The sequence below is a fragment of the Plectropomus leopardus genome, chromosome 17 (assembly GCF_026936395.1).
Source record: "Plectropomus leopardus strain MGB_pleo_1.0 chromosome 17, ASM2693639v1, whole genome shotgun sequence".
NCBI classification, from domain to species: Eukaryota; Metazoa; Chordata; class Actinopteri; order Perciformes; family Serranidae; genus Plectropomus; species Plectropomus leopardus.
The window spans coordinates 32972254-32994146 of NC_142192.1; the positions used below are offsets into that span (position 1 = coordinate 32972254).

A 21893-nucleotide genomic window follows, 5' to 3' on the forward strand; every position below is an offset into this window, starting at 1 on the left:
ACACACACACACACACACACACACACACACACACACACAGTCTCGTCTGTGTTCAGAGGATTAATGGCAACCTGTTTTTTTATGTATATCCGGGCCGTTTAATATTTTGTTGATGTTTCTGTTGCGTTCCTGAATACTAACCGTCTCCTGTTTTATATGTTTACCAGCTGTTTTGGCTAAATAATAATAAAACTGTAGCATACGATGTGCATCTGATGACAAACTTGTGGTTCGTCGTTACTTATTGTCTATGATAACACTGATTTTGGGGTGGGATAAAAAAATGATACAGCGTAGTACTGTAATATTTTGTGTGGTTATATTGTATCTATACATGGATGCTAAGTATTGATTTTTTTTATATTATATACTTTTCTAATACCATAAATACAAATTTAACTTGTGGTTCTTGGGGTTCATTTTTATTTTTAAGGTTTTAGTCCTTTGTTGTTTTCGAGGCTTTTGTTAATTATCTGTAATTTTTAGCTTGTTTTTGTTGTTGTGTATTTTTTTGCTGTGAGCTGTTTGGCGCTTCAGTTTCCTTCAAGATTCATAAAATGAATCAAATCTAAAGATACTGCGAAACTTCACAGAAAGGCTCAGTCCCTTCTGAGCACTAAAGAAGGAAAAACATGAACTATTTTCAGAATTTTCTGTCTGAGTTTATTTTATTTTTATTATAATTTCAGGTCATTTCTCACTTTATTTATTTGTGTTGTTTTTGTTGTGTTTTCTTTTTAGTTTGTTTTTGTTTGTTTTGTTTAGATTTTTTGGGGGAAAATTTTCAGGTAATTTTCACAGATTTCTTACAAACTTTTGGGCCATTTCTTCTTTTGTTGCCCGTAACTTTCTACGCTTGTTTTTGAATAAAATAAAGTCGATATCTCAAAAGGATAAAAAACGATTAGTATTTTCATCTATTCTCAGTAAGTACCTCTCATTTCTAGCATGAATGAAGTTCTTTAGGGGAGATTTGAAAATATAAAGAATATATATCGTATATGAAGACATAACCTTAAAATAACGCAATATAATTTTCAGCTCGAGCACCAAACCTCGGCTATGTTCGATAAAACAAAAAATAAGAACAGCCTTAAAGCCTCTGAAAACTCAATTTCAATTTTCTTTAAGACATTACCAATACACGATTAAATAAAGTTTGGAGAAAACAGTCATTTAATAGGAGTTTAAAGGAGCAGTTTACCCCTAAAAATCAAAAACACACATTCTTCCTCTTACCTGTGGTGCCATTAAGAGTCTGGAGTGTTTTGGTGAGTTGCTGAGTGTTTGCCGGAGAGATTTCTGCCACAGATGTTTCTATGAACTCTACATGTGTGTGTAAATACTTAAACATTGACGATTAATTCATTTTTGTGCAGCTGAGTCAGCTCAGGCGAGGAGGAAAAATACAACAGTTCCTCCATGAAGCTGCTGACAACAAGAAATGGAGTCAAAATTTCTAGAAAAACATGATGCTGATGAGTTTTTGAAATTGACTTTTTTTGGCGCTTTTAGCACCACAAACGAGTTTAATTTTACTGGAGAGAAGGCAAACATCTCTACGGCTGATATCTGAACAGTCTGCAGCTCACACCAAAACTATCACACTGACAAACAGCACAACAGGGAAGAATAACAATATGCATCTCTGATTTTGGGACGAAATGTCCTTTAACCCTCCACAGCTCTGTAAAACTGAAGTAACAGCGTTCAGACTGATTTTAAATGTTTGTAAATTAGTAAAAATTAAAAATTGTTGTAAATTAGCAGAGAGTACTGCCGTCACGTAGGTTTTCAGAGTTTTTAAGGTGCACGTTCGCGGCTGGCTGGTGTTTGAGTCGAGATCTGACCTCAGAGCTGCTCAGACGCTCAGCCTTCCTCAGTCAGGAGGTACGCTGCCTTGCTCGAGGGCACGTCGGCCGCCAACGACGCACGAGACGACAAAAAGAGCCTCAGCACCACCTGCAGAGGTAAACACTTTTCATTAAACACAACTTTATTTCGTTAGTTTAAATTATAATTGCAAAATGCATTTAAATCCTTCCACATCGCTGGTTTTATAGCACATGCAGGTGCGTCTCAGAAAATCTGAATATCGTGAAAAAGATTTCCATCAATTATTTCACAAAGTGGAAATCTGATAGATTCTAGACTCATTACATGCAGAAAAAAATCTGAATATTAGAATATTTCTAAAACTAATATTCAGAAGTTGGACATTTCTGTTTTATAAATCAATTAAAATATATATTTTTGGGAAATATTCTAATTATTTTTGCCTGATTTCTGATTTTCATGAGCTATAAGCCACAATCATCAAAAAATGCTTGAAATATTTATAAGTTATGCGTTTTCCAAGTTTTCCTCTTTGAATTAAATTACAAAGAGAGATGAACTTTTTTCTGATTTTTTGGAGGTGCACCTGCATGCATGTTTCAGTGCTGCTGTCCACATGATGGCAGCATAACACAGCAGTCCTCTGACAAACACACACTTTTGTTCACATGCTCCAAAATCAAAATCCAAAATCTTTTTTTTCTTCTTCAGAGGATGAAATTATGCAAAATGTCTTTCAGAGTAAAGAGAAATAAAAACATAGAAATCAACACAGGCATGGAAAAAAAATAAAAAAATCATCCTCTTACAAAACGTGATATAAACATGAGATGATACAAAAACGCACAAGTTGTCCACAGTAACAAACTGCGTCCTCAAAACGACACATCATTAATTATGACTTAATTAGTGACTCGTCACTGATGATTTAAACACACGGCATATTGCTCCTCGTCCTCAGTTAAATCTCTCTTCTAATGAGTCCCTCGAGGATTTTCACTGAACCCTCGTCTGCAGCCGAGTCCAAACACTCATTAAAACCTCGTTCAGACATGAACTCACAGGTTCCCTGTTTACTGACGCATTTTAATCCGGCCCTTAATCCCTTTTGATTTGAGGATTTGTGTCCCCGTCCCTCTGAAGACAAACACTTCTCCTCTCTGCAGCAAACAAATCACAATCTTTTTCAATAACATAGGGGCTGAAAAACAGCAAAATCACAATCATTATTGCAGTGTTTCCCAAAAGTTTTGGCAATTTTTAAACTTTTAAAGGCATGAAAATGACTCCTGCTGTCTGTCTGTGACCTGTGCAGAAAATAAAGTGATGGAAAGCAGCTGAGTGAAGCGTGAACCGGCGTCTGAAATCCCTCAATGACTGACTTGTAACTTAACTGGACTTTATTTTTCTCGTGTGTTTGTGTCTAAGTGACTCATGGAAACTGTTTAAAGTGAAAGTGCTTCAGCCGGCAGCCACGAAAACACGCTGCAATGTCTCTGTGATTCGGTAAAGACACGCCACATGCAGAGGGCGGCCTTAAATCCAGAAACTTGAATAAGTTGTGAGCGGGGAGTGATTTCAGATGCAGCCGGTGACGGTGACGAGGAGAAAAGGATCAACTGGATTGAAGGTGATTAGAAACAGCTCAGAGTGAGAGCGGAGAGCTGGAGCGTGGGAGCGAAGACAGACAGAAAGAGGGAAGACATCGGGGGAAAGTGCTCGTCTTGTCGTCTTGTCGCGGTCTGAACAGTTTTGGCCTGCGCGCTCTGCTGTGGCAAAACTCAGCCATCTGGAGCTTCAAGCGTGATGAAGCAAAACCTAAAAAACTAATTACGCAGTCGGCTGGATGCGAGTCAGGAGAACAAGATGGTGCAGACAGAAAAACACAGATACAGGAAGAGAACTTGGACAACAGACAGCAGTGAAGAGACCCAAAACTTTAAATAGCAACTTCAGATCCCAAGTAGTGCGAGTCGCCACCGAGCGCCAAAACACGTGAAGACTCTCCAGCATTTTAAAAACCATCTGACAGGAAATAAAGAGCCTCATTACGGAGCCGCAGCAGCTCTTCATGCAGAAATACTCCCATGGAGGTAGCAGTGGACACTAGGCGGGTTTCCTTTAACCATCAAATTGCACAATTATGAAATTTGCATCATGGAAACATCAGTTTTGAAAACACTCAAATTTATCGCATCAAGTTTTTTACGCTCCCATGAGGTGGCATTTCAGGCAATTTAAAAAAAAGCTGTATTTCACAAAACTGCAATAGAAACAAAGTCTTTTCCAGGTCACATGACGCTGTGAGGTCACATGACACTGTGAGGTCACATGACTCCCTCATGATGCAGCAGCTATAAGAGCTGTTATTGCAGCACATAATGGTGCAACACGAAGAACACGAAGCGAGCGTTTCACACGGCAAGTTTACATACAAAGTTAATGCAAAGATGTGAAAAGACGCAATTTCACCGAAAAGCAATTCCTCTGTGAAATCGTGGACTACATCTCCCAGAAATCCCTCATATGTGGCCGCTCCCTCGTGTAAGGGGCTCGCCTTTCCATCATGGCTCCATGACACGCCTACGTGGCCTTGGATTGGAAATAATGACGGCTAGTGCGGTGGCTGGATTAGAAATAAAGCTGCTGATGTTTTGAACATCCATCGCCATGGTTACTGGGATGTTATCACCAGAGGAGAAGTGGCAGAACATCACTCAGTGGAAACACAGTCATCTCGCAATTGTCTTTTATCAACATTTTCAAAAATATTGCCTAAATTTTGCGTAAATCTGTAGTGGAAACCCGCCTATTGTTCCCTTTACATTGATTTGGAGTTTTTTTGGTAAACAATACAGGAGACCCTGACTGCCGAAGTGCAGCGACTGTGACTGAAAATCTGCTCAGTTAGTTTTTTTTACTCAAAATGGACACATAGTGTTTTAGAGCGAAGTCTTCAAACATAGAAATCGTCTACTGGAAAAAAAACCTAATAATTCATGTGCTGTTTTTTCAATTAACTTAAAAAAAGACAAAAAAAGGTCAAGTCAAACAGTGAAATAGTGTTCCAGTATTTTTTTTTTTCTGTTTCTGCTGTCAGGATGAGAAAGGAGCTCCGTTCACACCTGGACGTCTCTGCGCTAATGTGTCTGTAAACAGTCAAACTGGGTTTTTGGATGCATTCAGTGCTGAATATTTGGCTGTTTGTCGTCTGCAGGCGTTGAGACGGGTGAGCACTTCCCATCCTGAGCGCCGCTCAGGCAGCGTTCACAAAAACCATCAGAGCCGCCGTCACAATCTGAGACTGAAACTCGAGACTGTTTTCATCTGACAAACGAAAAAACCCGAGACTGAGTCTGAGACAGAGGAGGAGGTGTTCAAACATTTTTCTTTTTTAAACTCAGTGTTTAACCCTTTAAAAACTGGACTGACATCGCTTTTCTTGTGCTGCATTCAGACGCTTTTCGTATTAAAAAAATTGGTTTGATTTATTTTGGAAACTTTGGAAAAAAGAAAAATAGAAACTTGTGTGTTCTGCAAATAACAAGAAATTAGCAGATTTGGAAAATCACTTTTGAAATGCTAGGTAAATACTTACACTTATCAAAATTATATATTTAAAGATAAAGAATTATTATTTTTGAAAAGCTATTTTTTCAGGGCATTTCCTTTAGCAACTTGGCAAGAAATACAACAAGTTGCTTGAAATTAGTAGATTTAGGAAACTACTTTTTTAAAAAACTGGTACTTTTCTTATATTTTTACTAGTTTCTTGATTATTTCTGGGTCAGTCTTACTAAGCTGCTCACTGTCTGCTTGCCTTGTTTTTATAGGAACACAAGCAGATTTGTGCAGGTTTTAAAGGGTTTAAAAGGCAAAACATACAAAGTATTAATTTTAGGTTAAAGTGTAAAAAGCGCCAGTAAAAGCATTTGTTCGGGTCGTTCCAATCCGACTAATCCAATAACTGGTGCTCTTTTTTCCCCTGATTATAAATCTGCTCACAGTCCCACTCGGATGTGAACCATCCAGCACGAACCTCTGAGTGGGCGGCCGGCTGTGACTGAATACATCGACTCCTGACAGCCGGAACAATTAACTTTTATCGTGACGGAAACTGAAGCAGAATCCAGCAGATCTGATAATTGAAGGATCTGCTGACGGTTTAAGTGTCGAAAAAATAAGACGACGAAATGAAAGTGTTATTGTTGGTGGTGCGGGGGTTCATAATGAGTCTTTAAAGCAGCTCACGATCTTAGATTGTAGTTTGAAACTTAAGATGAGTCTGACTGAGTCTGAGTGACTCTGAGTGAGTCTGAGTCTGACTGAGTCTGAGTGAGTCTGAGTCTGACTGAGTCTGAGTGACTCTGAGTGAGTCTGAGTCTGAGAGAGTCTCAGTCTGAGTGACTGAGTGAGTCTGAGTCTGACTGAGTCTGAGTGAGTCTGAGTGACTCTGAGTGAGTCTGAGTCTGACTGAGTCTGAGTGAGTCTGAGTGACTCTGAGTGAGTCTGAGTCTGAGAGAGTCTCAGTCTGAGTGACTGAGTGAGTCTGAGTCTGACTGAGTCTGAGTGAGTCTGAGTGACTCTGAGTGAGTCTGAGTCTGAGAGAGCCTCAGTCTGAGTGACTCTGAGTGAGTCTGAGTCTGAGAGAGTGAGTCTGAGTCTGAGAGAGTGAGTCTGAGTCTGAGAGAGTGAGTCTGAGTAAGTCTGAATCTGAGTGAGTCTCAGTCTGAGTGAGAGTGAGTCTGAGTGAGTCTGACTGACAGTGAGTCTCAGTGAGTCTGAGTGAGCCTGAGTGAGTCTGAGTCTGACTGACTCTGAGTCTGAGTGAGAGTGAGTCTGACTGAGTCTGACTGACTGAGTGACTCTGAGTCTGAGCAAGTCTGAGTCTGAGTGAATCTGAGTGAGTCTGAGTCTGAGTGAGTCTGACTGACTCTGAGTCTGAGTGAGTCTGAGTAATAGTGAGTCTGAGTGAGAGTGAGTCTGAGTGAGTCTGAGTGATTCTGAGTCTGAGGGAGTCTGACTGACTCTGAGTCTGAGTGACTCTGAGTGAGTCTGAGTGAGTCTGACTGACTGTGAGTCTGAGTGAGTCTGAGTCTGAGTGAGTCTGAGTCTGAGTGTGTCTGAGTCTGAGTGAGTCAGAGTGACTTTGAGTCTGAGTGAGTCTGAGTGAGAGTGAGTCTGAGTAAGAGTGAGTCTCTGAGTCTGAGTCTGAGTGACTCTGAGTCTGAGTGATTCTGAGTCTGAGCGAGTCTGACTGACTCTGAGTCTGCGTGACTCTGAGTGAGTCTGAGTGAGTGTGACTGACTCTGAGTCTGAGTCTGAGTGACAGAGTGAGTCTGAGTCTGAGTGACAGAGTGAGTCTGAGTCTGAGTCTGCGTGACTCTGAGTGAGTCTGAGTGACTCTGAGTCTGAGTGCGTCTGAGTGACTCTGAGTCTGAGTGCGTCTGAGTGAGTCAAAGAGAGATATTGCCTCAGCAGATGGTTTGTGTTTCTGTGTGAAAACAGCTCGGTGCAGCAGCAGAAGTTGTGACGGAGCGAACTTTCTTGAGTTTTTACAAACGGCCTCAGAGGGTTTGCAGAGAGGACGTGTGAACGCTGCCTGAGGACAGAGAAACATCCAGCTGAAATACTTGTTCTTATTTTTAAGTTGACATCAGCAGTATCCGGCCTGTCGGCGTGACGGCGTGTCGGCGTGACGGCGTTGTGCGGCTGCAGTTAGGAGGAGTGTGACGCCGCGTCGCTGCAGGGTTGTGCTTCTTTCTCCTTCTCGTCGTCGTCGTCGTCGCTCAGGAAAAGCAGCGGGAACATCCCCAAGATACAGCCGATGGAGACGCCGATGGCTTTACCCTGCAGGCAGGAGGACCCGAATTATTATACGAGTTAGGGTCCTGCACACATTCTGATTATTTTGGAAAGACAGTCAGGCTTCACACACATTTTTACTAATACATTTCCACAACTTTTCCATGATTTTGAGGCAAAACCAGACAGTCTCTTTAACAACCATCAATATGCCTTAACAGTTGTTTTCACTGCAGATTTTTAAAGAAAAAGAATGTTTTTTTTTTCTTAAACATTTTGGATGTTTTCTAGGAAAAATATTTGCGTTTTTTTTTGGTGATTGTTTAACAAACAATTTATTCTTGAAATTTTTTTGCCTTTCTTTTGTCCTTTAAACATTTTGGGTGATTTTTTTTCCTTTAAATATTTGCGCATTTTCCCCCCTTACAAACCTTTGGAGATTGTGTTACAAACAATTCTGACAACATTTTCTCTTTAATTTTTTTTTTGTTGCCTTTTTTGTCACTTTTTTTTTTATTTTCAATTTTAAAGAAAATATTTTTTTTTACTTTAAAACTGTTTTGCTTTGTTTTTCTTAAAACATATTTGGCAAATTTATTCTTTATTTTTCACCTTTTTGCCTTTTTGTTCTTTAAGTATTTTTGGTGATTTTTTTGTTTTCTTTTAAAAATGACCAAAACTACACCATTTATCATAGTAAGAAATTGTATAAATTATGTGAAAGAATTCCTTAAAGCTTTCTTTTTGTTTTCACTTCAGAAAATGTCACGCCTTCCTTTGTTGTTGTAATTGCTACTGAAGATATTAAACACTTCAAACAAACGCTATAACACTGAAAAATACATAAATATTGGAAACCCCCAAACAAACTGAAACATCTGCAGCTCAACTTCAGCTGCAGACGTTTGTCATTCGCACCTCTCTGTCCGGCTTTTTTTTTTCCCATTTTCACATCTTTTCTCTGCTGCTGGCTTTGAAATAAATTCCCCCAAAATAATTCAAAGAAATATCAGAATCTCACCATGTGCGAGCTGAGCTTGGTCTGCCACATGTCCGCCTGTTTGGGCGTCAAATCTGGACCCTGCATCCCAAATTTGGACGCCAGAGCCTCCACATAACCTGCAAGACTTTATACACACACATCTGTGTAATTACACCTGTGCGGACATTTTAGTGACAGTCATTTACCATCCCATAATGTTCATCTAAAAAACATCCTAATCCTTTTTCTTTGTTATAAACCTGAAGCAGGTCGGAGTTAAACTGCTTCTCACAGTGACGTAAAGACAAAGCAAACATGTCTGTGTTTACTTTATCGAACCTTCCTCATTAAAAACAAATTATTTAAAAATGTCCTCAGGATGAAAGTGTTAAACTAGTTTTTCCACAGATTAAAAAAGGACAGAGCACACAAACACACCAAAATAAACTGCAGTAAGTATGCAGGTATGTAAAAACCTGGGGAGGAAACGGAAGATGAAAAAAACAATAAACGGAGCAAATAAATGCAAACGTTAAACTACAAGGAGCAAAAAAAAAAGATCAGACAGCAAAACCAGACAAAGAAACCTCTGTTCATTTAGTTATTTTAATGTAAAAACACACTGAACCGCCTTCAACAGACTTCACAAGTTTACCTTAAAAAAAAAGAAAAAAGTTCAGCTTACCCGAGACCCGCCAAATCTGAGACCAGGTTCCCCAGCGCCGCCGCTGCAAAACACAGAGAGGAAAACACTTTGATGTCTGACGTTCCCTCATGAAACCAACACAAGAAAACTGAAAAATAATGAATCTTTTAACATGAAAGATTTCACTGATTTATAAAAGTGCTCAGCAGCACCTTTTCAAGACCCTTTTAGGGTCTCGTTTGGGATTTAAGGACTCAGAATCAACATTTTTGGGGGGTAAAATGTGAAAAAATGCGATTTACAAACTGCAGGAGAAAACCTCCGAGAGCCGAAGCAAAAGGTGAACACCTGAGTGTAATCACAATACTCTAAAGTTTTAGGAAAAAACGGAAACTTTCAGGGAACCCTCATAAATAACAAACCGTCCCTATCCATTTTTTAAGTTTCTTTTTTTGGGCTTTTGCCTTCATTTGAGAAGACAGATTAAGTGTGAAAGAGGAGAGAGAGGAGATGAGATGTGGCCGGAATCGAACCCGCGGTCACTGTGGTGAGGACCGAGCCTCTGTGCATCAATCACCTGAGCTACTGGGCGCCCATCAGTCCCTATCCCGAACCACCGAGGGAGGCCGGTGCAGAACGGCGACTGAGGTGTTTACATGACGGAACAGCTCGACTTCTGATTGAATTACTGAGGTGTGGACGTTGCTCGACCACGACACCACCACAGACTGTCATGGTGAAGAAGGAGCTGAGCCAAAAGGCGATTTAAGTCCATGATGGCGTCATACAAGTCCTGCATTTTCTGAATTTGCATCAGAGTCTTGTGTTCTTACGGCTCCCAACAAGGTCCGCCCATCCAGTGCAACAGCTTGATCCAGGATGTTAGGGGTTAACCATGTCTCTGTGAAGATGTGTGCAGAGCAGCCTCTGATTCGTTGCTGAGTGAGCCTCAATCTCATCTCGTCCACTTTATTCTCCTGTGAGCGGACATCAGCCAGAAGAAGGCTTGGTAGAGCAACAGCTCTCGGTCCAAGTTTGGGTCAGCCTCGCCCTGATGCCGGCTCTCCTCCCTCTCTTTGTCTGACGCTTTCGGTTTCGTTTTTCCGCTCTGGTCTGACTGGCTGCTCGGCGTATGTTGTTTGTGGGGATCCTCTCGCAGTCTGCTGCATTCAGTCTAAACACCCAGACACCTTGCCCCGATGTTGATAAGTGCTTTTCTATCGTAGAAAAGTCATGTTTCAGCAGGAGGAGCCGTGTTGTTGAAAAAATAGAATAATGTTACAAAAAAGTAGCAAGGATTTGAGGAGCTACAGGCTGCTGCATCTACATGTGCTGCCGTCGTCATGGCAGTCGTGGTCATAGTCCAGTTTCGTTGGACTGACACAATATTTCCACTTTTTCTGACATCATGCAAGCGTACTGAGTGGATGCACCTCCATTCTGCAGAGCCCAGTGACCCACATAAATGTGTGCATGTTCAAAGACGAAAAGCAGCCAGACGAGTCCTAACAACGCATCAAAGCAGCCAAACAGGCGGAGCATCGGTGGGAGAGAGAGAGAAGGCGTCAAAGTTTTAAACAGATCAAACAAACTCTGGAAATCCACCAAGACACGAGTCAGCGTCTTCCTCCGTCTGTCAGCAGAATCTGAACAACTCGACTTCATGTTCGACACCAACACTCTGAATAATTCAGCTCATTTTCACGAGGGAGCGCCGACAATGTGGCAGAAACACGTTTGTTCACGGCCATTAAAAGTGTAAAAGGGGCTAAGTGTGTGTTTGTTTTGCTTTCAGCGGATCTCTGGAGGCTGCGAGAGCGACGCCGCTTGAAGCTGAACGCGCAGAGTTTCCTGCAGGAACTCAAACTCCAGATGGACGGCTTCAGATTGAGTTTCCCTCAAAGAGAAACTGCTCGCTGCCGATGGAGAGACGGAGATGCAGCCTCTCACCGAACTCTGACACTGACGGTGAGGAGCTGCGTGATGAAACAGGAGCTACAATAAAAGCTGGAAGAAATCTCCTCTCAAAACAAATAAATATATGGAGAAATATGAAAACAAATGGTGCAGGCTGGACGCCGATGACACAAACATAAAGCGGCGCCTGGATGGATGAAGACGTCAGAGCAGAGCTATTGATCTGCAGCCTTTCTTTATTCATTTGCACTTTGCACAGGAAATTGGAGCCAAGTATCCATGGAAACAGAATAATCTAGCGGCGAGGAGAGGGAGACGGCGTGCTCCGGCGCCTTTTATGGTTTTAACAGCGTAATAAAGACCATGACTGAGACCCAGAACAACACCTGAATCAACATCAGTTTTGCTGTGCTGCATTCAGATAACTGTGACCGACATTTAAAACTGTAAAACCTGAGAGAATCGCTTTGATCTCTTAGAAAAACATGGAGAAAAAAGGCAACGTGGCAAGAAATGTCCTGCAATTGGCAAAACGTGACAAGCGTGTTGTTACTTCTTCAGGATAAGCATTGTATTTGGCCATTTCCTTTGCTTTATGTTTTTCATTGTTTATAATTATTACTTTGGGGTTTTTTGGTCGTTCTGTTTTTGTATAATACTGTATTTTCTTTACTTCCTTTTACATGTTTGACATAATGAAAAAATCTAATCAAATAACAAAGACAGAAAAGAAACTGTAGATTTCATTGTGCGTCGCCTGCAGACTGATGTGTTTCTCACCGGCCATGGTGGAGATCCCCAGAGTGACGCCGATGGAGAGTTCAATCTGAGTTCCCTGGAGAACATAGAGAGAACGAGGTGAGACTCAGAGTCAGACAGGACATAACGTGATCTCTGATGAAGACTAACGCAGCGCCAGATTCGGAGTCTTTTCACAAAATCAGTGTTTTTCTCTCATTCCAGTAAAAATAAAGCTTCATTACTGTGTGAAAAACTTGACTTACTGCTGCGATCATGATGGCGTTATCGAGGAAACCAAACCCGATGAAGGGGATGGCGTTGTGGAGCAAAACTGCAGACAAAAGGAAAAAGTTAAATAACATCACTGGATGAACTCATAAACTGACATGTTATTTCCACCAGGTGACCTGTCACAATCAGTGCTGCTGATCACTGACATGTCCCAGACTGTCAGCAGCAAACACTGAAAACGGACATTTATGACCAGGACTGATGCCGGTTAAAATAAACTCAAAAGCAGAAAATAATATTAATGTATAATATTTTTAAAAGCTTGATTTTGAAAAGTGCATTTTGTGCGCAGATACGAGTGTGTGTGACTGAAGGACTGAAGGACTTTAACACAGGTCAGTTATTTTTTATAGTGTAGATTCTCTGGTACAAAATGGGGAATAAATAACAACAAAATAATAATAGTATTAATAAAAATAACAATATACAGACACATTGGTCCAGAATTTAAAAAAAAATGGTGCATCCCTATTAAGAGTGCATCTGGGTTTAGACCAGAAACCAAAGAACTACAAAGCAACCGAACTGTGGATGCTTTGTAGTATTTTGGAGCCCAGAGGCAACAGAGCGACGCGGAGTCACCGAGTTCAACTTGAGACAGGACGAGGGAGGGGCCTAAAGCCGGGACGCCGACCACCGAGCTCCACCGACCACCGACCTCCGACCTCCACCGAGCTCCACCGACCACCGACCACCGACCTCCACCGAGCTCCACCGACCACCGACCACCGAGCTCCACCGAGCTCCACCGACCAGCTGCCAAAACTGAACTGACTGAACTAAAATGTTTTTTCACAGCTAGTCTTAGTGTTTAGTCTAGTTTCAGGTAACTGTGGTAACATTACTGTGGTACAATCTGCTCTCTGGAGTTCACAAATTCCGACTCCAATATTATCATCGTACTTCATATATGTTCCCCGGTGAGCTCTGCTGCGGAGAAAAACCTGATTATGAGGTCAGTTATTGACCCGAGGATCTCTCTGATCTTCAGACTTCACAGGAAAAAAATGTTATTTGATGGAGGGAGAGAAAAGAGAAATCAACAGAGATAATTACGGTCAGGTCAGCTTTGATTTCCAACAAAACGCAAAAAAAGATCAACGACCGAAAGAATTTACTAAAAAGATAAAAACGTCTTAAAACCAGAACTGCTGACATCACAGAAATACTGATGGAGGTTTAAATTTCTGAACAAAATACAGAGGGTGTGTGTGTGTGTGTGTGTGTGTGTGTGTGTGTGTGTGTGTGTGTGTGTGTGTGTGTGTGTGTGTGTGTGTGTGTGTGTGTGTGTCAGATTTAATCTCTCACCGTATCTGATCTGAGCTGCAGTCGGTGGTTTCTGCTCCAGAGTCTCTGCGAGGAGAAAACATGAAAACACATCAGACGTTCGCTCATTAACTGCTGACGTTTCTGACTCGGAGCGTCTGCAGCAACACGGAGACACAGCTCTCATCATCACCTCTCATCTTCAACACACACACACACACACACACACACACACACACACACACGCACACACACACACACACACACACACACACACACACACACACACACTTTAGGATCAGACGTGTTGCTACACTTCAACATTTCGACCTTTAATGACGGCGCCCCCAAAACGCCAATCAGTGTCGTTTTTAGATACGAGTTGACGATTCAAAGATCATCTTTTCAGATTTGATCACATTTAGAAAAAAAGAGTCCCAACCATTAAAGACAAACAACATTAACCCTTTAGGGACTATTTGGTGTATTTTACGTGCTTTTCCTCCTTCATGTTGTGATAATTGTGTGTGTGTTCATGCATATGTCATATATGTAGTCCAGTTTGTGTATTTGAGTGAAATCGGTGAATTTCCAGCTCAGCTCCTACAATAAGGCATATGGAGGAAATACATGCTATTATCACTAGGTGACAATCAATGTAGCTGCTGATCACTGACATATAGGTATGACGGGGCACAGCTATGACGTGGCACAGGTATGACGGGGCACAGGTATGACGGGGCACAGGTATGACGTGGCACAGGTATGACGTGGCACAGGTATGACGGGGCACAGGTATGACGTGGCACAGGTATGACGGGGCACAGGTATGACGGGGCACAGGTATGACGGGGCACAGGTATGACGGGGCACAGGTATGACGGGGCACAGGTATGACGGGGCACAGGTATGACGGGGCACAGGTATGACGGGGCACAGGTATGACGGGGCACAGGTATGACGGAGCACAGGGACGGGGCACAGGTATGACGGGGCACAGGTATGACGGGGCACAGGTATGACGGGGCACAGGTATGACCTGGCACAGCCTGAGTGCTGAGAGCCAATAAAAGGTTCAGCTGTGAGTAAAATTAAGCATCTGCAGGTGTTCGAGTGTCTGCTCCACATTCAGAGCTGCCGCCTGACTTTAATTGGACCGAAAGAGGAGGAGAAGCTGGGGGACGGGAGCTGGCGTGTCGGGCACCCCGGGGAGACACGGAGACGACTCCAGAGAAGTGGGTCAGCGGAGCAGAGTGCATTCTGGGGCATGGAGAGACCAATTACAGGAACGGCTCGATTATAGCAAAAGATGAATCTGCAGAGTCCATCACTTTCTGACCTCTCGCTGCGTCTGTCTCAAGTTTCACCAACTTCTCAGCCAACAAGAGCACAGAAATAACTGCTGTGTGTGTGTGTGTGTGTGTGTGTGTGTGTGTGTGTGTGTGTGTGTGTGTGTGTGTGTGTGTGTGCTCGCGTGTGTGTGTGTGTGTGGCTGCTTTGAGACTCATTTTTCACAACAGGCAGCGGCGGCGTAAAGATTCACGGCTCTGTGGAAAAGGTCAGAGTCTATTTCAGGATGCAGGAGTCAAAGGCTGCTTCAGAGCCAGGACACGAATATCTGCTGCTCTTTATTCATGACGACCGGAGCTCTGATCCTCAGCCCAGCCTGACCTCACACGCACGTGGATGTATTACAGGCAGTCTGGATACACCCATGGGATCAAAAAAAAAAATTAAAAAAGGCCTTCATTCGCGTGTAGATTAGTATAAAATACCCGGATCTACTGGCCCATAGAGCGTACTAGAGACTCAGGGCAGCTGAGTGCGGCCGAGCGGGTAGTTGTGAGTATTTGTTGTGATACTGCGACAACAGAGCACTTTAATCTCTGAAAACTTGAGCTGCACAATCTTCAATCTAAATGATTCATAAATTGCAGATTCAGTGTGATGGCAGCATTAAATTCTCCTGGCGTCGTGTCAAATTAACATTGATCCAAAGTCTAATTATAAAGCACTTATTGATCCCCAAAGACCGTCGGCCAAAATATTTTAACACGACATCTGTCCATTTTTACAGCTGGACGGTCCAATAAGAGCGGACCTTAAATCTCGCAGCTGGACGCTGAAACCATGAAGACACATTCATCCAAACTATTTATCAGTGAAATAATTAAAGTTTCCTCCTAACGTGCTGCTGCAGTCCGCTCACTGAAGCTTCCTCTGTGAGAATCTGGGCCTGAAACACGTTTGATCCAACGACTCACAACACATTATCATTTCTTTAATGTGGTCATTAACAAACAGAAACATTACGTTTTTGACCATAACAGTCTGAATGTAACTATTTTAACTAATGCAACTATTGTAGGAGCTGGATTAAACAAAAATACACAATCTGGACGAAATGTGTCATATGCATGAACGCAGCCAAAATAATCAAAACATGAAGAATGAAAAGTGGGTAAAATGTGCCAAACAGTCCGTGAGGGTTAACTGTAATATGAAAACGCCAGAAATGTTAAAGAAGATGAAATATCGCTTGTGTTAAGTGGAAACGTTTGAGGAAACTCTCTCTGAAGTTATCGTGTTCCCGGTAAAGGGACAAACAGACTTACGGGCAACCTGAAAGCGTAACGCCTCACATATGTTGCTCCTGTGGAGGAAAAACTAAATGTGACAAATCTCAGCACAGCTGGCGATTAAACGGTGACACACATGAAGCACGTGACTTCAACATGACCGAAGCCTCCGGTGAAGAGCCGCAGATCTGTGTGAGGAGATGAGATTTAACGTTTCTCTCATCAACAAACCTAAATGTCACATTTCCATGGTTTCCACACACATTTCTCTAATTATCTCATCTCTCTTTCTCTGCACCAACTGTTCATTTTGGCTCGCTTAACACCAAATATTCCCACCACAGCAGTGAAGGGAAACACACATTCACTTGCATTTTCTTCTGCAGATATTCCAGAAATGTGGTGAGAATATGTCTGATGTTTGTCTGGTAAAATGTTTCTGGTTAACTGAGGGAGAAATAACACAAAGTCAACAGAAACCTCGTCAAATAAAAGCCGGCGTAAATCTCCTTCCTCACACTGCTGCTCTGCTTTTATCCACTAAACTGACACAACAGTTGTGACAGTGCAGAGCGGAGCCGGACCGACCCGAAAACAGATGCTGAACATCAGAGCGGCAGCGCTCACACAGACCTGCACAGCCTGCTCTGTTTGGGGGCCACAGGAGGCCAGGGGCCAGTCACAGCAGCAGCATTTGGATCTTAACTAGGACCTCTGTCGGGGGTGTGGGGGATCCTCCACTGGCACTTGTTTTGATCAACAAGCTCTATTTCAATGCTGATTTATGCACTCTGACACCTCATGCAGACTAAAAGTACAAAAACAATTCCCAGTGTCAGTCACTATTTTTATTGTGGATTAGAAAACGGGGGGGGGGGGCACCCAGCACCCTGCCCGCCCATAAGCTGAGTATCTCTGCTTTACATTTCTGTGACTTAAAAACTTCTTTTGTTTCCTGCAGTGCAATAAGCGTCGCAGCCTCACAGGGCCGCTGAGTGGCTGCTGACTTTTCCTCTTGTTGAAAGAAAAATTACAATTTCAAACAAGCTGCTGAAAATATGAGGCCACACGGAGGGAATAACCTATTTTCACCCTTTCTGATTTTGACTTCCTAATGACTGCAGAGTGAGTACAAACACTGGGACTCTTGGGAAATGTGTCCAGAAATAGGTCTGACTGACGCAGGCAAAATTCATATCACTGCACAATCTGCCAAAAGCAGCAGATCCAGTCAACGCACAGAGCCGCGACTGTAGTTCACCGCAGAGCGTCTCGTAAAGGACGTAAAGACAGCAGAGAGTCCAACACAGTTTATATGTTAGTGTGATCAAATCAAACGCAAGCTGCCACTGCCGCCGCTACTGCTGATGCTGCTGCTGATGCTGCTGCTGATGCTGCTGCTGATGCTGCTGCTGCTGCTGCTGCTGCTGCTGCTAATGCTACTACTGCTGCTGCTGCTGCTGCTAATGCTACTACTGCTGCTGCTGCTGCTGCTGCTGCTGCTAATGCTACTGCTGCTGCTGCTGCTGCTGCTGCTGATGCTGCAGCTGCTGCTGCTGATGCTACTGCTGCTGCTGATGCTGCTGCGTTCATGGAGCTAAACACCAGCAGACACTGCATCATCTGACTGAGAGGGACTACTTTCTACAACACACAGGACACACCTGAGAAACGAACACTGACCACCTGAGAAACACACACTGCACACCTGACAAACACACACTGCACACCTGACAAACACACACTACACACCTGCGATAAATAGGATTTTTTTCTAAACTTATGTGTTTCCATTACGCGTATTTTATATTTGCAATTTCAATTTGCACAAATTGAGGATTAACGGAAACCTGCCCACCGCTGTGTCTGTCATCAACAATCATTGTTTGTTGTTCGAAAATATTTCACATTTAGGAGAAAAGTCCTCTGCAAAGAGTGCGTGAGACTTGTGTCTGCACCGCACAGCAACACAACCTATTAAACCACCTGAAGACCGAAGAGAACAACATCCACAGAAGTGGAATATCACTCACTCACCAATGTTAGCTCACTGAATCCCCGTCCTTCAGAGATAAAAAAGTCATCTCAGTTATGATAAAAATAATCAGAATTACCATTTTGGCCATAATCTTGCAGCCCCTGTGCATGTGTTAAAAGCACGACAATGAACGAGAACTCATACGTACAAAACCTCCTCACTTCACTACAAAAACCCGGCCCAAGAGAAAAAACAGAAAAGACCATGAAACTGGACAGAAATGGTCCATTAATGCAGCCCGAAATAAAAGAAAATACACATTTCAAATGTCTGGAACAATGTGCTTCCCCAATATATATTCATTCTTATATCTACAGACGAGCTGCGCTGACCTAATCTGTCTTTTTCCGTTACTTTGATGTGTCTCGTCTTGTGCTCAGCCAGTTTCATTTCCCTGGTTGGGAAAATATTTCCTACAGAACATGTAAATCTTTAAAAATGGGACCCAAATACATAACGTAAAATGAGGCCAAAACACAATAAGAGCAGCAGAGAATCATCACCACGCAGAACTCAGACGCCACATCTCTGAGCCTGAGGCAGAGAAAGTCAACGGACAGAAATTACAATGAAAATCAGCATAATTCTATAATCAACATGACAAACGTGAAACGCTCCATGCAGCCTCTTCTGCTGCATCTGCGTCCTCTGAAAACGGGACAGAAACAGGACAGACGCCACTAATGACTCACTGAGGGACAACCACAAACGTCAACGAATGTCAGACTGAAGAATGAAGTGAAAACCAATCAGCGAGCCCGCCTCAGTATCTGCCTACAAACTAAATACTAATTATCCTTTATCATTTTTGTTTGTGAACGATCGATATTTTTCTATTAAATGGTAGAAAATCAACATTTTCTTCTTTTTTAAATTTTTAATATTTTGATTTAAATATTTGCTCTGAAAAACCTGGTGACGCACCATCACATGGACTTTTCTTTATATTAAAAAACTGAACGTCAAACCGTCACGTGGAGGAAAACAAATTTGCAGCGTCACTTTTGGCACCTTATTTTTTGTCAAACAGCCTTCATTGTTTTTACTCTGCTGTCGTCTAATTAGTTTTCACGCACACTTTACACATCAAACCTCCAGACGTCAGATTTTAGTCTCTTACATGAGTTCAGTGTGATGAATGTTGACAGGAAAACAGGAAAATATGACTCGGAGTGATTAAATCTGTCACTCTGAATACAAGTTACATGTGATGGTTGATGCAAAGGAAAAAATAAATATATATCCATGGATCAGTTTCACAATATTGGAGTTAACTCTTATTCCTAAAACACACCAAGCAGGGGCAAAGTCCCGCCTGCAGCAGTCTGAAAACTGGGAATTAGGGATGTAACGATGCATCGCCAGGCAGTTAAAAATTGATAAAAAAATATGTGAGATTCAAATCGGTGAGAAAAAAAATGAGCCGCAGAGCTCTTTTTGAACAGCAGAGGGTGTAATCTGCTTTTGACTTTGCTTGGTTGACGTGTCACGTCACAACATGTTCAACGTCCAGTGTCATGTCCGAGACTAGAGATATCTCACCAACGTGAATAAGACGAAGCAAAAGCTCCGTGACAGGCGGTGTTGAAATAGAAGATGCATCCTCCAGTTTCAAATCGAAGTGTGGCGGCATTTGAGCTTCCTCAAGTCAGTAAGTAATAAAGGCGAGGAGATAACAGAAAAGACAAAAACAGTTTGAAAATACTGACAGAGTGTTAAACTACACAAATAATACAACTTACATGATGCAGCATGAGATCATGGTGAGGAGCTCCGGTCAAACCTTTAACCCTTTAACCTTTTAACCCTAACCTGTCCTCAGCAGCCTCCTCTGTCCCAGTGACAGGGTTTTAACAGCAGGGGACATCATGAATGTCCAGAAAAGCATTCATTGCATAGTTTGCGTTTTGCATTTATACCTCATAAATAAAAAGGGATTCTTTAGTTTTGTGGTTTCTATTTGAAAAAAAAAAATTAGTTGCTAGACTCTGACTGGGGTATTTTGGGCTGTCCACAGACTTTTGGCCAGATTCTGCAGCAGTTGTTCATTTAATTGCTTAACTACTGTTTGATTCCACCATAAACATAAATCAGTTGCTGCATCAGAAGTTCAGCTGTTTGTGTTGCAGCCTGAACAGTTTAAAGCTGCTGCGCTGCAGTTTGTGTTGCACCACAAATCTTATTAATTATTAATTATATTGACGGTAAAGATTCGCATCACTCTCTCTCACACAGTTTCACAGCTCTGCACTTCTTCATCCCTCTCTCCCTCTCTCCCTCTCTGTCTCTGCCTTCATCAGGCGTTCAAAGCAACAAAAGTGCTGCGTCACTTTGTGCAGCTTCCTCCTCCAGCTCACTCAGATCACTGTGTGGCACAGCAGGACGCCGACACAGAAACTCCGGAAAAAATAAAACAGACAAAGGACTGTTGAGGAAAAAAGTTCAGCTTGGTTTAACTTTAGATGAAATGAGATCTGGGAGAAGCTGCATTGGGAAATGCACACGTTTCCTGTTCCTTGTAGAGTGCTATAGAGACAAAAAACTCGGTAAATCTGTCTTTAAAGTTTTTGAGTCATGTAAATAATGCACATATTTTTGTTTTTTTATTTTCACTTGCTTCTAAATTCCTTATTTCTTTGTTCTACTTTCTATATTTCTCTAAGCTTGACATCAGAGCTTCCGTGTCATATCACAATACCTTGGTCTCCAGCGGTGCGCTCAGTGGCAGTGGGAATGTAGCCAATCGCTCAAATTCAGCAGGTTTACCCGAGTTTAGAAAAACTTTTAACAGGTTTACACAACTTAAACCTCATTTACACACACACACACACACACACACACACACACACACACACACACACCAGCTGACAAAAAGGCCGACTGGTGTGCTGGAGCGGTGTGTTCACTGCGGTGGGAGAGAGGTAATATTTAGTACTTTCTGAAAACACTCTGTGAGGGTGCTCTGCGCTCTATCTATAAATCCAAAATATCCTCCAGCAGCTTCACAGCAGAAGCTTCCTAGTAAAGAAAATGGGTTATGTTTGGACGCTGGTCTGAATTTACATTTGAAGGCATTTTTACTGAGGTGAGGAGCTGCTGACACAGATAATCGGCCTCGCCGGAGCCGCTGCGCGTCCGTTTGCTCCCCTTTGTGTCAGACCTGAAGCTTTTATACTTCACTTCCCAAACTCCCCAGACCTGTGCAGCAGCGCTGACATTTTCATTTCATTCAGGTTTCATTGTGGTAGCCGACTCTTTCTTTAACTGTGTTCAGAGAGCGGTCCTCCGGGGGACAGGAGGGACACAGAGACACGAGGCTCCGCGCGGAGTCGAGACTGCCTGCAGTTACTGCAGCTGTTGTCAAAATGTGACATTCAGATTTCTGTGTTTTTGTGTGTTTGCTTCAAACACAAAGCAGACGCCTCGGGCAGACTGCAGCTCTGCTGAGGACTTCCTGTCTGACAGCGTTAAACGGTTTGAGACGCCACCTGGCTCAGAGGGATCAGAGGCGAGGACGCTACATCACAGAGACAAACGCACATCTCTGCAGCCGGCAGGGTTTCGTTAGAAAACATCACTGTATGAGGAGTCTGTCCGGCAGAGCCGCTGACTGCTGCTCGCTCAGTGAAACACGGCGGAGGAGCTGAAGGTGGTCAGAAAAGCTGGCTGTCCATCTCACATTTGAGAATATCTTCAGCGATTTTTTCAAAATTTGGATAAAACACAATTGCGAGATGACTGCGTTTCCATTAAGCGACGCTCTCGCGATAAAGCACAACTTTCCTCTGGTGT

General features: G+C 42.6%; 1 protein-coding gene across 1 annotated transcript in view; it reads right to left on the reverse strand.

Annotated features, from left to right (window-relative positions):
* Nucleotides 1-1966: 1966 nt before the first annotated feature.
* tmem65 (transmembrane protein 65) overlaps nucleotides 1967-21893 on the reverse strand; it is a 37314-nt gene continuing 17387 nt past the window's right edge. The window contains exons 2-7 of the mRNA XM_088090853.1: nucleotides 13527-13571; nucleotides 12191-12258; nucleotides 11967-12021; nucleotides 9309-9351; nucleotides 8663-8768; nucleotides 1967-7686 (exon numbers count right to left, since the gene is read on the reverse strand). Coding sequence (XP_087946979.1) covers nucleotides 7555-7686; nucleotides 8663-8768; nucleotides 9309-9351; nucleotides 11967-12021; nucleotides 12191-12258; nucleotides 13527-13571 — 449 coding nt within the window. The 3' untranslated portion in view covers nucleotides 1967-7554. The remainder of the gene's footprint in view (nucleotides 7687-8662; nucleotides 8769-9308; nucleotides 9352-11966; nucleotides 12022-12190; nucleotides 12259-13526; nucleotides 13572-21893) is intronic.